We start from the raw sequence: 17,078 nt of genomic DNA, 5'->3' as shown, positions 1-17,078 counted from the left end.
TCCCATCCAAGAAGCTTCTTCAGCTCTGGCTGGATGGTGGGGAATAGATGGATTTCTACTCCTTGCAGACAGCTGGTCATTTGCATCCTTTTAGAGGGTCGTTGAAGCACTAGGAAATTTATCTGTGTCCTCAAGGTCACCTGAGTGGTGCAAATGGTTCCTGTAGTCTGCAAAATGGTGTGGGAGATGGGATGAATTAAAAAAGCAATAAACTTATGAGAAGCTTAAATCATGCCATGGTGGTGTAGTGGTTAGAGTGGCATATTGCAAGCTAACTCTGCCCACAGCCAGGAGTTCGATCCTGACCAGCTCCAGGTTGACTCAGCCTTCTGACCTTCCAAGGTTGGTAAAATGACTCTGGTTGTTGGGGGCAAAACTCTGTAAAGCACTTGGAGACGGCTAATAAAGCACTGTGAAGTGGTATATAAGTATATGAGTCTCAGAGCTGTTGCTATCATACAATTTTAAAGTAATATTTTTTTAGCTTGAGTGATCTAAAAAGTAGCTGGAAAAACTCTCCATTCTCCTGTGCGCTTCTTCCCCTTGCAGCGCACATAGAAGGACCGTTCAGGTAAGTCAACGGTCGTTTGCTGGAGTTATGTTGCTCTTTCCCCATGGAGCAATCTCAAGGTCCTTCAGGTGGGAGGTAGTTGCCGTGCCGATATCTTACTATAAACGTCACAGCATTCCTAGAAATGTTATTTTTGACCTGCAAAATGAAAAGGCAGCCCAAAATAGCCATTTCTATTTTTAAAAAGCAGCCAATAGACTTCTATTCTTTTTTATTTTATTTTGGCAGCTTGGGCCAAAGTCGGGAGTTTCGTCACATATGGTCCCTGGAAATCTCTAACAAACCCAACCAGTCTGAGCCAGAAGAGCCGAAGATCCGTTTTGTTGCTGGCATCCATGGTAACGCCCCGGTCGGTACCGAGCTCCTCCTGGCTCTGGCAGAGTTCCTCTGCATGAACTACAAAAAGAACACGGCTATCACAAAGGTGGGTGACCTGCATGTTTGGAAGCATCTACCGTGTTTCCCCCAAAATAGGACCTACCCCAAAAATAAGTCCAATATAAGCCCTATCCCCAAAATAAGCCCTAATTAAGACCTCGCCCACCCACTCCAGGGTGCACGGGTAAAAATTAAGCTAGGGTGGGGGGGGTGGAGCTGCCCTATTACTTACCATTAGATAGTTGCAGCTAGGCCTCACATACCTCGGCCCATTTCTTCTACATCTGGCAAGGCTTTCCTGAAGGTCTCTGTAGCCGATAACAGAGCTCCAGATTGATCTGGAGTTCTGTAACTGGCTGCAGAGGCCTTTAGGAAATCCTTGCTGGCGGCAGAAGTTCCTGAAGGCTCTGACAGCGAAAAGGAGGCCGGGTGCAATGCGCACAAGTGAAGTGAGTCCGTGGACGACATTCCCACCCTACCCCCTACGAGGTTTAATACCACAAGTCCCAAGTTAGAAAATATTCTGTGTCTTCTTTTTCTTTTCTTTTTATCACAGTGTTAATCTGTCCATTTCTGCACAGCACAATATTTTTTTAAATTATATCTTCTTCCGTAGGTGTTTCCTCGTTTTTCCAATGTTGTGCAAATACAATTTTGGTTTATTTTTTTGTGTTGGCTGTTTTTCCCCCCAGTTGATTGAAAAGACAAGGATAGTGATTGTACCAGCCCTAAATCCAGATGGGCGTGAGATTGCCCAGGCGACTGAAGGCGACTGTACCTCCAAACTGGGACAGACCAATGCCAACGGCAAAGATCTGGACACAGATTTCGCAAGTAAGACAAGCAGGTTAATGTGTTCCTTTCTGCCCTTTGTTTGCACAAGGGAAGACAGAATGTTCCATGCTTCTGATTCCTTGGTTATTTGTTTTATTTAGCATGTTGAGATTAATCACGTATCACTTGTTCTTACATGTAATTCAGTGGTTTTTTCCCCCTCTGGTGTGCTTCAATGTCTTACCAGTGGTTTGTTTATTCAATTTATATGTTTTATTTAATGTTTTGAACATAAGTTGACTCCTGCATAATGTGTTTTTAAGAATTTCTGTTGCTTTATGTATTTTAACCCTCTGTTAGTCACCCAGAGTTGCATAGCCAGTGGGTTCTCATGCAGATGGAAATAATAGCAATAAAACACAACACAGGTGTGAAATCCTGGCTGCTATCTGAGCCTGGTGGTTTTCTTGAAGACGTTCAGTTATCCAACTTATAACATCTTGAGTGATAGAAGGGAGTGGGGTGGGCTCTCTGATTATGTATCTTAGCTTGCCCTGTCAAAGATTGTGGACTGGTTGTTTACTCCTTGAGTAGGCTGTTGTTTACTGCTGGGTTATATGTCTGAGATGGTAGTTTCACAGCATTGGTTGTTCATTGTTTAGAGCGTTGTCATCAGCAGTCACCTGCAATCAGCACCCAGAGAAGCAGGGATTAACAGCCAAGGAACAATCAAGAAATAAAACAGAAATAAACAACAGCATATTCAAAGAACACAACACACATAAACAAACACACATACACAGGCATTGCAAGCTACTGTATATAAACAGAGAGCACAGTCCTCCTCCTCCTCCTCTCTTCTTCTCCTCCTCCTCCTCCTCCTCCATCATCATCATTCCTTCTCCTTCATCTTCTTCCCCTTCATCATCATCATTTGTCGTCCTTCTCCTCTCATACATTCCACAACCCCCCTCCCTTTTAGCACTGAAGATGATACCTGGTCAGGTAACCAAACATCCCCAAACAAACGGCCATGTTTGGAGAGCACCAAGGATCCCACAGACTGAAACAGCAATCAGATTAACATAGTTCTGCACCAATCAGACATTGTGCGGTGCATTTACCTCAAAGTTGAATGGACGAGGCTGTCTCTCTTACTGTGAAAAATCCCTTGATTCTTCCGTTAGGCAATTCCTCCGTAGCAAGAGAACCCGAAACAAAAGCCATCATGGAGAACCTGATACAGAAGCAGGACTTCAGCCTCTCCGTTGCCTTAGACGGAGGGTCCCTCCTCGTTACTTACCCTTATGACAAACCAGTGCAGACAGGTGAGCTGATTCCCCCCCCCCCCCTTTCCTGGGGCTTTGCAAAACATCTTTTCAGACTGGCTCTTCATACTGCTTTGGTCCTTGATTGCACCACCCCCCCCCAAACATTCTAAAAAGAAATATGACCGGTTTGTTTTTGATTTGTTGTTTTTAGTGGAAAATAAGGAAACTCTGAAACATTTGGCTTCCATCTATGCAAACAACCATCCTACGATGCACCTAGGACAGCCGAACTGTCCAAACAAATCAGGTATGTGCCTACAACGTCCTAAAGCCGGGGTCTTGGCAACTTTAAGCCTGGTGGACTTCAACTCCCAGAATTCCCCGATTGCCAAGGTTGGAGACCCCTGTCCTAAAGCATTTGGGGCTAGTGGCTGTGAGCCAACTCTGGATTGCAAAATAGAACTGCAAGTATAACGGGTGGGATTGAAAATGGGATGAAATAAAGTAAAGGATTGCTGATTTCTGGTTCTTTTGCAGATGAGAACATCCCGGGAGGTGTGTTGCTCGGAGCACAGTGGCACAGCCATCTAGGCAGCATGAAGGTATTTCCTAGATGGTTATTTTGGTGCTCATCATGCAGACTGCATAATTAATCAAGGTTACCAATACAGGGAGCCCTTGACTTGTTTGAAGTTACAATAGCACTGAAAAAAGTGACTTATGATTCATACTTACAGCCGTTGCAGCATCCCCATGATCAGGTGATCAGAATTCAGACGCTTGGCAACTGGCTCATATTTATGACGGTTGGCGTGTCCCGGGGTCATGTGATCCCCTTTTTGGGACCTTCTGACAAGCAAAGTCAATGGTTCACTTATCAACTGTGTGACTAATTCAACAACTGCATTGAATTCATTTAACAACCATGGCAACAAAGGTCGTAGAATGGGGCACAACTGACTTAATGGAAATTTTCCACTTAGCAGTGGAAATTTTGGGCTCAATTGTGGATCATAAGTCGAGGACTATCTGTAATCTTTTGCTGACTGGGGCTTTTTTAAAAAGGGGTCTTTTGACCCAAACCAGGGATCAGCAACCTTAAAAACACTCAAAGAGCCACAAATGTCCTAACCAGAAGCCCCCCGTTCAATTCTGGAGTCAACCGGCAGTCTGGTTCCCCCACCATAGAGTCTCCTCCTAGGGCGGCGTCCTTTTTCCTCCCCACCATAGAGTCTCCTCCTAGCATGGCGTCCTTTTACCAACTGGCAACAGAGAGCCGCAGCAGAGGGATGAAAGAGCCACATGCGGCTCCAGAGCCACAGGTTGTTGACCCTTGACCCAAACCCTTTTATTTATTTATTTCTCCAGGATTTCAGTGTCACATACGGGCAATGCCCAGAGATCACAGTGTACACCGGTTGCTGTTACTTTCCAAGTGCAGGCCAACTCCATACTCTGTGGACAGAGAATAAGAAATCTCTTCTCAGTATGCTGGTGGAGGTGAGTTTTGATGAACTGTCGCTGGATGTCAATTACAGGAAGTCTTTGACTTAACAACAGTTCATTTAGTGACCATTTAGTGACCAAGTTACAATGGCACCGAAAAGTGCCGCAGGATAGATAAATAGAAACTTGTGGAGACTGACTTAAGAACCATCATAAAAAACATTCAGAAAAATTGAATCTGCTCACCTGGTGATTCGATTAGAACCGCAATGCCTTAACAACCAAAATCCTGTTCAGTTGTTCTTAAGTCGAAGACTGTCTCCTTCCATACACAAGGAAATGCATATGTCCATCCCAAGGAAACATAAACTGAGACCTGAAAGAGACACCTACAATGATAGAAAAGAAAGAGAGAGAGGAGGAGAGAATGAAAAGAAGATGGGGGAAAGAAGAAAGAGGTAAGGAGAGGAGGATAGAAGGGAGAGGAAGAGTAGGAGAAAGGCAAGGGAAGAAGGGGAAGGAGAGGAGGAAGGAAGGGAGAGAAAGAAGGAGAGGGTAGGAATGGGGAGAGGAAGAGTAGGAGTAGGGGAGAGGTAAGGGAAGAAGGAAGGGGAAGGAGAGGCGGAAGGAAGGAAGTAGAGAAGGGAGGGAGGGAGAAAAGAAAGGGAAAATAAGGTGGTGTTGCAAAAGGAGGAAGGGATGGTAAATAAAGCAACCCAAACTGTGTATTATAACCTATTACATGGAATAAGAAAAGTATAAGAATGACAAATGTAAAGAAAAAGAAGAATTATGTGAATGTATACTTAAAATGGTATGTGAGAGAATTAAAAAATGAAAATTTTCTGAGAAAAAAGAAAATGCGTATGTGCATACAAGGATTACGCGGGATGTGTTTCATAGAAATTGCAATTGTGTTTTCCGCCCTGTTTCCCTGCCCCGCCACCCACCCACCCACCTTTCAGGTTCACAAAGGCGTATATGGCTTTGTCAGAGACAAGCACGGCCGGCCAGTGTCCAAAGCCCAAATTGTGTTCAACGAAGGGATAAAAGTGTGCACCAAAGAAAGCGGCTATTTCCATGTGCTTCTGGCTCCAGGCTATCACAAGATCCATGCTATAGCGGAAGGCTATCAGCAGCAGCATGTCCAGGTATGGGGAAAGCCTTTTTGTTTTGGCGTGGTGTGTGTGTGTGTCTGTATACATATATACCCTGTTTCCCTGAAAATAAGACCTCCCCGGATAATAAGCCCAATAGGCCTTTTGAGCGCATGGGCTAAAATAAGCCCTCCCCGAAAATATTGCAACCCAGCAGCAGCCATGAGGGGACTACGCTCACCACCTCCTGCACCTCAAAAATAATAAATATATATCCTCAAAAATAAGACCTTGTCTTATATTGTTTTTTCCATCAAAAAAGGCACCAGGTCTTACCGTATATACTCGAGTATAGGCCGACCCGAATATAAGCCGAGGCACCTAATTTTACCACAAAAAACTGGAAAAGTTATTGACTCGAGTATAAGCCTAGGGTGGGAAATGCAGCAGCTACCGGTAAATTTCAAAAATAAAAATAGATACCAATAATGTTTTTGAATATTTATTTCAAAGAAAAACAGTAAACTAGCGGTGTATTCAATGAAATACTTCACTCACCTCATGATGCTGATGTCCCGCTGTGATGATGATGTCCCGTGCAGCCGCGGGAGCGATGTCCCGCCTCCTATGACACACGGCACAGTGATTCCGATCATTGGATCACTGTACCAGAGGAGGTGGGACATCGCTATGTGGCTGCTTGCCATAACAAGGAGGAGGTGGGACATCGTTGCAGAGCGGCAGGAGGGGGAGGAAGGGGAATCGTAAGACAGCCCTGCATTACATTAGAACGTGAGGAGGGGGGATGGTGCGGTGCGCGCTGCGCGGCAAACTGACACAGAGGGAGGGGAAACTCACAGGGGCACTGGGCCATTCACGAGTGTCACCCAGCGGCATGGCCCCGCCCCTTTTTCTCCTCCATTTCAGGCAAATTTTTCACTGACTCGAGTATAAGCCGAGGCGGCTTTTTTCAGCCCAAAAAGTGGGCTGAAAAACTAGGCTTATACTCGAGTATATACAGTAGTTCTTTTTTTGGGGGGGGGTGTCCACTGACTCATCTCACTTGCGCTCATTCCCCCCCCCTCCTTTTCACTGTCAAGAGGCCTTCAGGAACTTCTTTGGCTTCAGATAGTTGCAGCCAGCCCTCTCACACACCTCAGCCCATTTCTTCTGCAACCAGCAAGGCTTTCCCGAAGGCCTCCAATGGCCACAGAGGCCTTCAGGAAAGCTTAACTGCAACTATCTGAAGGTAAGTAGTAGGGCAGCTCCACCCTAGCTTAATTTTTACCTATGCACCCTGGAGAGGGCGGGGTATTAATTAGGGCTTATTTGGGGGGTAGGGCTTATATGTAAAAATCAAGCTAGGGCTTACTTTCTGAGTAGGTCTTATTTTTGGGAAAACAGTACATATACAGTGTGTGTGTGTGTGTCTGTGTGTATGTATGTATGTATATATATCAGTGTTTCTCAACCTTGGCCACTTGAAGATGTCTGGACTTCAACTCCCAGAATTTCCCAGCCAGCGATATATATATATATATATACACACACACACATACATACACATTTACACACACACACACACACACACTATTTTAAACACATCAAGTGGAGGTCAGGGCTGACACTCTTTTCTGCAGTGAGAAAGTTGCTTCACTGCAAGCTGATTTGCTTACATCTAGCGTGATTCCTTGAATGCCCTGAGTCGCATCCAAACAGTTGTTGAAACACGTGGTTTGTCATTTCAGGTCCTGGTTCGCCACGACATGGCCAGCTTCCTGCACATACAGTTTGACATCGACAACAAGATCTTTGGCCTTCCAAGAGAGTTGGTGGTTACAGTAGCCGGTAGGTGGTTTTGTTTTAGGTTTTTTGTTTGTTGTTGTTTTTGTGGGAAGGGGTGTTTGTTTGTTTGTTTGTTGTTGTTTGTGGGAAGGGGTGTTTGTTTGTTTGTTTGTTTGTTGTTGTTTGTGGGAAGGGGTATTTCTGTCTGGACGGCAAGTTGAATGGAGGCAAACCATTCCCCTTTGGCTTGTTTCCTGTACATTTGCATACAGCATTCCTTTTACTTACTTCTTTATTCTCACTTTTGAACTGCCCATCTCCCTCAGAGAGAGATTTTGGGCGGCATACAATAAAATGTTAAACTATAAAAACGGTATATAAAAGTTAAAGATTTAACAGGAGGCAAGGATGATTAAACACTGTTAAAGTTATGTTAACAGGGGAAGGAAGGGTTGTCGGGGCACTGATCAGCCCCATAGCTGCATGTTCCTATATGAGCCCCAAGTAAAGTCTCAGAGTCATGTTTTCACACCGTTCCAAAAGGCCAGGAGAATGTGGGCCTGGCTCACCTTTGAGGGGAGAAACACAGTGGCGCCTATGGCAGAAAAGGCCCTCTTCCTGCCCCCCACCAATTGGAATTAACTCTTCAATTCTTTAACTTTAATTAAGCTTTAACTGATGGGGTCTGCAACACACCTTCCCTGCCCGACCAGGTGTGGCAGGGTTGATGTGATGATTTTTCATTCCTTGATGGCATAGACAGCTTAGATTTATTTAATGCATACTTTTAGCCATAGCACTTAGACTTATATATTGCTTCACAATGCTTTACGGCGCTGTCTGGGCAATTTACACAGACGGCATCTTGCTCTCAACAATCTGAATCCTCATTTTACTGGCCTTGGAAGGATGGAAAGCTGAGTCAACCGTGAGGCGGTTAGGATCGAACTTCCTGGCTATGGGCAGAGTCCATTGCATCATCAAAGCTCAGAAAATGCTCCTTCCATACCATATCACAATAATAGCAATAGCACATATATTGCTTCACAGTGCTTTTGCAGCCCTCTCTAAGCGGTTTACAGAGTCAGCCTCTTGCCCCCAAAAATCTGGGTCCTCATTTTACCCACCATGGAAGGCTGAGTCAACCTTGAGCCTGGTGAGATTTGAATTTCCTGGCTATGGGCAGAGTTTAGCCTGCAATACTGCATTGTAACAGCGGCACTACCATGGCTCCCTTCCTTCCCTCCCAAGCAATAACACTTAGACTTCTATACCACTTCGCAGTACTTTTACAGCCCTCTCTAAGCCCTTTACAGAGTCAGCACATTGGCCCCCAACCATCTGGGTCCTCATTACAGAGACTTGGGAAGGGCAGACGGCTGAGTCAACCTTAAGCTGGTGAGACTCAAACTGCCAGCAATCAGCAGTTGGCAGAAGTAGCCTGCAGTACTGCATTCTAACCACTGTGCCACCATGGCTCTAAAATGCAAATTCTACACTGGGTTGCTGAGCTGGTTTTGCATTCACAGGCATTGGTAGATGTGAGGGGTCTTTAAAAAGGAAAATTACCTTCCGCTTCCAAATTCAGGGCCTTCTTAAATCTCTGTTGAGGTAATTACAGGCAAGCATGTTTAACCTTTGTGCGCATGGCCTGAATCTGACTATGGCCTCTGCATTTTGTCTTCCCTTTACCTCCCCTCAGGTGCAACCATGTCGGCCGTGATCCTTACAGCCTGCATCATCTGGTGTGTGTGCTCCATCAAGTCCAACCGGCACAAAGATGGCTTCCACCGGCTACGGCAGAACCACGACGATTACGAGGACGAGATCCGCATGATGTCCACCGGCTCCAAGAAGTCACTCCTGAGCCACGAGTTCCAGGATGAAACGGACACCGAGGAGGAAACAGTTTACACCAGCAAACACTGATCTTTCCCGTGGCGGGGGTGGTTTTTCTCCTGCCAAGACACGTTTCGCTAACCTGAGCCTCGTTCCCAGCCAGCGGACGCAGAACGCGCGACCTTCCAAACCTCAGTTCTTGGTTCCAGGCCAATTTCTGCTTTATGCACAAGGAGATCGGACTGGACCTGAGCTTCTATTTGGAATCGGAAGTGGAGCTTTTTCAGGCAACTTAGGGTAAAATGGAGACTCCGATCATGGAAGCTGCCAGAGAAAAGCAGTTGGCTTGTCCAGTACTTTGAAAAACGTCCTTTTAAAACCTTCAGAATGCTATTTGAGGGGGTGGGGAAATACACAATGGCCACCAAGGTTTGGTCTCAGCTGCTTATCCACTGCAGCCTATGGACAGTTGGAACTTACTTTCTTTCCTGCCTGCCTGGAGCAGTTTTCAGAGTTGGTTACGTAGGCGTTAAAAAAAACAAACTCAACAAATTTAATCCTCTTAATTATGGAGAGTAAAATTCCTTCAGGTCGGGCCTTCGAGGCAGATGCCATTTTGAAAATATATGTTGAGACACGGGAAGATCTTCCTCTCCCGTTGAGGTTGCATCTGTTGTTGTTTTTAAAACACAACTCTTATTTGAATTTACCTTGCACAGACCCTGCGACGGCATTTCTGCTGGTTTTCTTTGGGTATCTAGAATAGCAGGAGGCGCATAACTCCTGGTAATCTTAGTACTAATTGGAGATTGAAATTTCAGCTTGGTGCCAAATGTATTGTAATTTATTTCTGGAGTCTGCGGAAGCATCCAGGGAACTGGTTTGTTCGACTAGAAACTGCCAGTCTAGAAAAATAACTTTCCATAAGAAGAACATTTTGTGTTCTTGGAAAGCACCCGGCTGCTTTTTCAGGGAAAATGCCTTGTTCTTTCCTTTTCAACATGAAGTCTTCTGCCAAGACTGAATTTTGTGTGGAATTATGCTGTTCTCAGATTCTTCTTCTTCTTCTTCTTTTTTTTTTAACTGTTGTGGGTTTGTTCAGGAAAGAAGGCAGCACAGTGGTTACTAGCTCTTCACATTATATGGCTGTATAAGTTTAGCCTTTTATTCTTGTAGCACTTTGGTGTGAAATGTTAAAAGAGGGACTTAAATGTTTGAGTCAAGAGGGAAGCTGTTGTACAGCTGATTTAAGTACTAGTCTTGGACTAGAAGACCATCTTTAATGAGATCATTCTCCTGTTTATGCCTCGGAGGAATTAAATTCCACCATTCCTTGATTAAGGTAAGACATGTTAGATTAGAATATAGTTGAAAACATTGTCTGCATTACCTCCAAAGAGCTGGATCTATTCTACAGAATCCATTTTGGTTCTCGTTACTATCCCAAAGGTTAACCTCAAGACTCCTCAAAATTCTTTCTGGTCTCACAAAACGTGCCAGAAATGGGGACGATGACTTATTTTGATGGCTTATCCAGAGGCTTGGTTGTACTAACAAGGATTTCTCAAAATAGTTTTAATTCCCTTTTGAAATGTCAAACCCACTTTAAAACTGGGGCATTATAATAAATGTTGGATTCTGGTCATCGTTCCCAGGAAATTCATCGACAGATAAATAATACATTTTAGCTATCAAGACGCTAAATGTTTAGGCTACGCGGTTGACCGTACTAGGATGTAGAACAAATTGTAGGACTTAACCTTTAAAATCAAGTTAAATGTGCTAATTTTATTCTTCTTTAGCCGCTCATTCTGGATTCAGTCCCTTTAATTAGCCCCTTCCCAATGGCTAGAAAGTATACAGTACTAAAAACCAAGTGCCTCAGTCTTTTAGCGTTATTGTCTTAGAATATCCATGCCAGTAGATTGTCCTAAGGTTCAAGCGATGTTTTCCCGGTTATGATTCTGCTTTAATTCAACTTTGCTGCTTCTGGTCCAATTTACCCACAAGAGCTTTCTTTGAAATGAAGTTGGAGGGTAACTTGACTCCAAACCCCTGGCTGCTATTTGGGGGATTTGTGGGACAGGTTTCTTTTATCTATATTGGGATGTACGTTACCCTCTTCATAGCCCAGTCCAAAATTTAACAAAGAAAAGCAGTTTATCATCTCTGGATTAAATTTGCCAGCAATAACTGTATAATAACAAGTTCAAATCTAGATAGAAGTGGAAGCCAGGTGGCTGCATCTTTCTGGTAGTAATTATGCATATATATATATATATATTTTCTAATTAAAAGAAGGTGGCTGCCCCTTTTTTGTATAACACCGAGAGGCAACGTTTGCCTCCGTGGTGGAGGAGAATAAGTTTCAGCTACCTGCGTGTGTTTGCCACTTTGATTTTTTTTGTGGGGGGGGGGAAGGGAGGGGGTCCGTGTCCTGTGCCTTCAGAAGTAGATGTTGAAAGGAAGGGCTTGACTTAGGAATGATTAGCGTCACTTGACAACTTGAAGGTCTGTACGTCAAACAAGAACTCTTCTTTCTGCAAGTGTATTTGATTTAAAAAATGTATGCTAAGCTCTAATCTGTATAAAGCTCTACTGTGGTTTCTTCCCTTCCTCTGCTTTTGTTAGCTTCACCAGTGACACCCCTTAGGACAGGGATGGCTAACCTTTTTGTCGTCACCTGAAATAATGCAATGCGCTCCCGACTCCCTTGTGCTCCCACTGCCCCCCCACGCATGCAACCGCGACCCCCCCCCATGCTCCGTTTGGGCCTAGTAGGCCTCCCTGCAGTCTCCTGGGGGCACAAACAGGCCACACCGCACACACCCGCGTATGCACGCACATCTGCTTTCACCCAGCGCATGTGTGGCACAGACCTGAAAATCAACTGGCTGGCGGGAGGCTTGCACATATGCGCAGTGAAGCTGAGCTGGTGTGACAGCTTGCGTGCCCACAGAGAGGGCTCTGCATTCCTCCTGTGGACGATATACCACAGATTCGCTCTCACGACCTTAGGATGTATATGAGTTTTGGCTGGTTTCTTACCTTTGTTGGTCTTTTGTCTGAAAGTGGCTGCGGAGAAGCACATCAAAATCTTTCATCAAAATCACGAGAGGCACAGTCTGGAGTATCTGCACAGGTAGTCCTCCTCACTTTACGGCCGCAATTGAGCCCAGAATTTCTATTGCTAAGCGAGTCAGGTGCTAAGCGAGTTCTGCCCCATCTTGTGACCTTTCTTGACACAGACGCTAAGTGAATCACCGCAATTCTTCATTAGACAGTTAAGTGAATCCGCCTTCCCCGTGGACTTGGCTTGTCAGAAGGTCGCAAAACCAATCATATGACCCTGGGAACACAGTGACCGTCATAAATATGAACCGATTGCCAAGCGTCTGAATTTTGATCACGTGACTACCGGGATGCTGCAGTGTGAAATACAATCGTCAATCACTTTTTTCAATGCCGTCATAACTTCAAACAGTCGCTAAACAAATAGTTGTATGTCGAGGACTGCCTGTAGTGTTTCACCCTTCCTTTTTTGGGGAAATGCTTTTGGATCTGGGGGAAGAGGAACCCAAAAATCGACACCTTCTATAGGGGACATCTTCATCCATGACAAGGCAGTGGTGGGGAAAACCATGATTATAGGCCCAGGTGAAGCAATCAATCAGAATACAGCTGGAAGGGACCTTAGAGGTCTTCTAGTCCAACCCTCTGCTCAAGCAGGAGACCCTATACCTCCGGATAAATCGCTGTCCAATATCTTTTTGAAAACCTTCAGTAATACTATAAGGATATGGCACCAGGATTTCAACAACAAATGATTAAATAAGGAGGAAATTTCTCCTTATTTCCAGGTTGAATCTCCTTGATCAGTTTCTATCCATTATTGTTCCTTGCCTGGCCTTCAGGTGCCTTGGAGAATAGCTTGACACCCCCCCCCTCTCTGGGGCAGCCCCTCAAATATTGGAAGATGCTCTCCTGTCTCCCCTGGCCCTTCTCTTCAGTAGACCAGCCATGTCCAGTTCCTTCAAATGTTCATCGTGTGTTTTAGCCTCCAGTCCCCTCATCATCCTGGTTGCTCTTCTCTCTGATTTTTCCAAAGTCTCAACATCTTTTTTTATAACGTGACCAAAACTGGACTCAGGATTCCAGGTGTGGCTTTACTAAGGCTAAAGCAATTTTTTTTAAAAAAAAACAAGTGGTATCTAGGCCCAGGTTTCCTCTTCTCTAGCACCGGGAAATGGCGCCAGCGTGATGGATCAAGCATGGATCGACATCTGCAATCATATCAGTAAAAGCGTACGTGTGGGGAAATGAGGTCTATTTCCTGCATGCCAAAAGGCAACTAATAAGAATGGGAGGTTACAAAGGCAGCTAACAGGAGCAAAAGGCTAACTGCATAGTTCTCTAAAGCAGGAAGGTCATTGATGTATGAAACCGATCAGGTGATTAGCTACCTAGAGATGGAACATAAAGAATAGAATAGGAATAGACTAGAGGAATGAAGAAGAATAGAATAGAGGAATGAAGAAGAATAGAATACAGGAATGAAGAATAGAGTAGAAGAATTAGGAATAGAAGATAGAGGAATGAAGAAGAATAGAGTAGAGTAGAATATAAAAATGAAGAACAGAATATAGAACAGAATTTAGAATTAGAATAGAATAGAAGAATGAAGAAGAATAGAATAGAATAACAGAGTTGGAAGGGACCTTGGAGGTCTTCTAGTCCAACTTGGGCAGGAAACCCTACACCACTTCAGACAAATGGTTATCCAACTTCTTAAAAACTTCCAGTGTTGGAGCATTCACAACTTCTGGAGGCAACTTTTTTTCCCACTGATTAATTGTTCGGTCAGGAAATTTCTCCTTGGTTCTAGGTTGCTTCTCCTTGAGGAAGTGGGAAAGTTACAGAAAAGGAAAACCGCAAAATACTTCTCTTGAGCTTCACAGTGCAGAAGCAGCAAGGAAAGGCTAATTTGACTGGTGAAAGGTTAATGCGCTGGTCAGCCTTGTAGAACAATTTTTATATCACCATTAGACGTTAACTGATTTATGGACCCTCCGTATATATAGTGAGACTACAACTCACAGATTACTACAGACCTTATCAGCCTGACCTCAATACCAGGAAAGATTCTTCAAAAGATAATCAAGCAACGAATTAGCGAACACCTAGAAGCAAACAAAGTAATAGCCAAAAGCCAAGATGGGTTTGTCAAAAACAGATCATGCCAGACTAATCTTATGGCATTCTTTGACAAAGTGACAAAATTAGTGGACCAGAGGAATGTCGTCGGTATAGTTTACTTGGACTTCAGTAAGGCTTTTGATAAGGTAGACCATAACCTACTACTAGACAAAGTAGAAGAATGTGGGTTGGACAGCATCACCACCAGATGGATTCGTAACTGGCTGACCAACCGCACTCAACGTGTAGTCCTCAATGGAACTGCGTCTACATGGAGGGAAGTATGCAGTGGAGTATCCCAAGGCTCTGTTTTAGGCCCAGATCTCTTCAACATCTTCATCAATGATTTCGACAAGGGGATAGATGGGGGACTCATCAAATTTGTGGATGACACGAAGATGGCAGGAATAGCCAACACTCCAGAAGACAGGCTCAAGGTACAGAAGGATCTGGACAAACTTGAACATTGGGCACTATCTAACACAATGAAATTCAATCGTGAAAAAAGGTTCTACATTTAGGCAAGGAAAACGAAATGCACAGGTACAGTATAGGTGGTACCTGGCTCAATAGTAGTAACTGTAAGAGGAATCTTAAGAGTCCTAGTGGACAACCATTTAAATGTACAGCAGCTGCCAATAAAGCCAACACAGTTCTAGGCTGCATCAAAGATTACATGAAGTATTAATACCACTTTATAAGGCCTTGGTAAGACCAAACCTGGACTCCTGCATCTAGTTTTGGTCGCCACAAAGTAGAAAAGATGTGGAGACTCTAGAAAGAGTGCAGAGAAGAGCAAGAAAGAAGATTAGGGGACTGGAGGCTAAAACATGAAGAATGGTTGCAGGAACTGGGTATGTCTAGTTTAATGAAAAGAAGGACCAGGGGAGACATGATAGCAGTTTTTCAGTATCTGTGGGCTGCCCAAAGAAGAAGGGGTCAAGCTATTCTCCAAAGCACCTGAAGGCAGGACAAGAAGCGACAGATGGACACTTAAGCAAGGAGAGATGCCAGGGTAATGATTTAATAGCTGACCTGCTGTAAGGCAGTAATACTGAAATGATGATGCAACGAGAATGTGTCAGCAGGTTATCACTTTAAGAGGATATATATATGAGAGGCCCTGTGAAGGCTCCTCTCCCTCCATAAGCTTCCCTGCTGTAGTTGATGATTGATTGCCTGACTTTGCCTACTATGTGTATGTATATATTCCTTGTAGATAAGCCACTATTTGAAAGACAAACCTCTGTTTACTGTATTTTGCTCCTTGGGTTGTCTCAAAATAGTCACACTGTGCGCACTCTGACAAGAGGAGCAACCTAGAACTAAGGAGAAATTTACTGATAGTGAGAACGATCAGTGGAACGGCTTGCCTCCGAAGTCATAAGAAAATAAGCTCAGAGATCCCCAAGGACCTCACAATCCTCCTGTCCCTCCCTTCTAACACTGATGATGTTAACCAGTAAGGTGATGAAATGTCTGCAAGAAAACTACCCAGTTCAGAGAGCACCACAGCCGCCTCCTCCTGATCATGTTACCTAGTTGGGTGTTCATTTCGTTTCGTTTCTTGGTTTTGTATGCCGCTCACTCCCGAAGGTCTCCGGGCAGATCACAATGAAACGGGGGAGGGGATAAATAAGACAATACAAACAATATTAAAAATACACAACAGTCACAAATGAAGCGGGGCTGGATACTTCAACAGCCCCCAGCCTGCCGGAACAGCCAGGACTTGGTAGCTTTACGGAAGGCCGGGAGGGTAGTAAGGGTCCGGATCTCCACGGGGAGCTCGTTCCAGAGGGCCGGAGCAGCAACAGAGAAGGCTCTCCCCCGGGGGTTCGCCAGCCGACATTGGCTGGCAGATGGAACCCGGAGAAGGCCGAGCCTGTGTGATCGAATCGGTCTTTGGGAGGTAATTGGCAGGAGGCGGTCTCTCAGGTACCCAGGTCCGATGCCATGAAGGGCGTTATAAGTAATAACTAGCACCCTGAAGCATGTCCGGAGACCAATGGGCAGCCAGTGCAGCTCGCGGAAGATAGGTGTAACATGTTGATATCTCTTCAAGAAAGTAACCAAGCTCAAAGCTGCCTCTTCCCCATCATGGTTGTTCTCTCCTTAAATTAATTGGTCAGCGCCAATCAAGTAAATTACGAGGTTGCCTTCTGCCTAGACCAAGGTGGAAAACACAACATCTTGGCTCAAGCTATTCCCTGATGCTGGTTGCCAAGGGAGGTAATCATAGCAGTTGAGTCTTCCCTTCCACAAACATACGATAGCAGCACTCCTTCTATAAGTCTCCTGGGATATATGTGCCCCAATGGGGGAGTGGAAGACAAGCCCTTAGTTAGAGGAACTGGGCTTCAGAAGAGTCCTTTCCAGGCATTGCACTAAGAGTTATTGATAAGATTTATTTACTTATTTTGTTTGTTTGCTGTCCCATCTCGCCAGGAGGCGATTCTGGGCAGCTTACAGTCTTAAAAACCATCTATCCACCCATCATCTGTCCATTTCTCCATCTCAGTTTATATCTTTGTGTATATCTACTATCCAGCCATCCAGAGGTGGGTTCCTACCAGTTCGCACCTAATCGGTAGAACCGGTTGGTCAAATCTACCGAACCGGTTAGAAGAGGTTCCACCAGTGGACCCGGAAAGCAGGCCACACCTACAGAAGAGGTTCCAAAAATGTTTGAAACCCATCACTGACACACACACACACACA

General features: G+C 44.6%; 1 protein-coding gene across 1 annotated transcript in view; it reads left to right on the top strand.

Moving 5' to 3' along the window:
* CPD (carboxypeptidase D) overlaps positions 1-11,772 on the top strand; it is a 46,374-nt gene extending 34,602 nt beyond the window's left edge. Inside the window, exons 13-21 of the mRNA XM_032215417.1 lie at positions 800-995; positions 1,642-1,783; positions 2,911-3,051; positions 3,206-3,301; positions 3,532-3,596; positions 4,363-4,494; positions 5,406-5,591; positions 7,286-7,385; positions 9,025-11,772. Coding sequence (XP_032071308.1) covers positions 800-995; positions 1,642-1,783; positions 2,911-3,051; positions 3,206-3,301; positions 3,532-3,596; positions 4,363-4,494; positions 5,406-5,591; positions 7,286-7,385; positions 9,025-9,251 — 1,285 coding nt within the window. The 3' untranslated portion in view covers positions 9,252-11,772. The remainder of the gene's footprint in view (positions 1-799; positions 996-1,641; positions 1,784-2,910; positions 3,052-3,205; positions 3,302-3,531; positions 3,597-4,362; positions 4,495-5,405; positions 5,592-7,285; positions 7,386-9,024) is intronic.
* Positions 11,773-17,078: the final 5,306 nt, after the last annotated feature.

The sequence above is a fragment of the Thamnophis elegans genome, chromosome 4, assembly GCF_009769535.1.
Source record: "Thamnophis elegans isolate rThaEle1 chromosome 4, rThaEle1.pri, whole genome shotgun sequence".
Lineage (NCBI taxonomy): Eukaryota > Metazoa > Chordata > Lepidosauria > Squamata > Colubridae > Thamnophis > Thamnophis elegans.
This window is presented reverse-complemented; position numbering and strand designations above follow the sequence as displayed.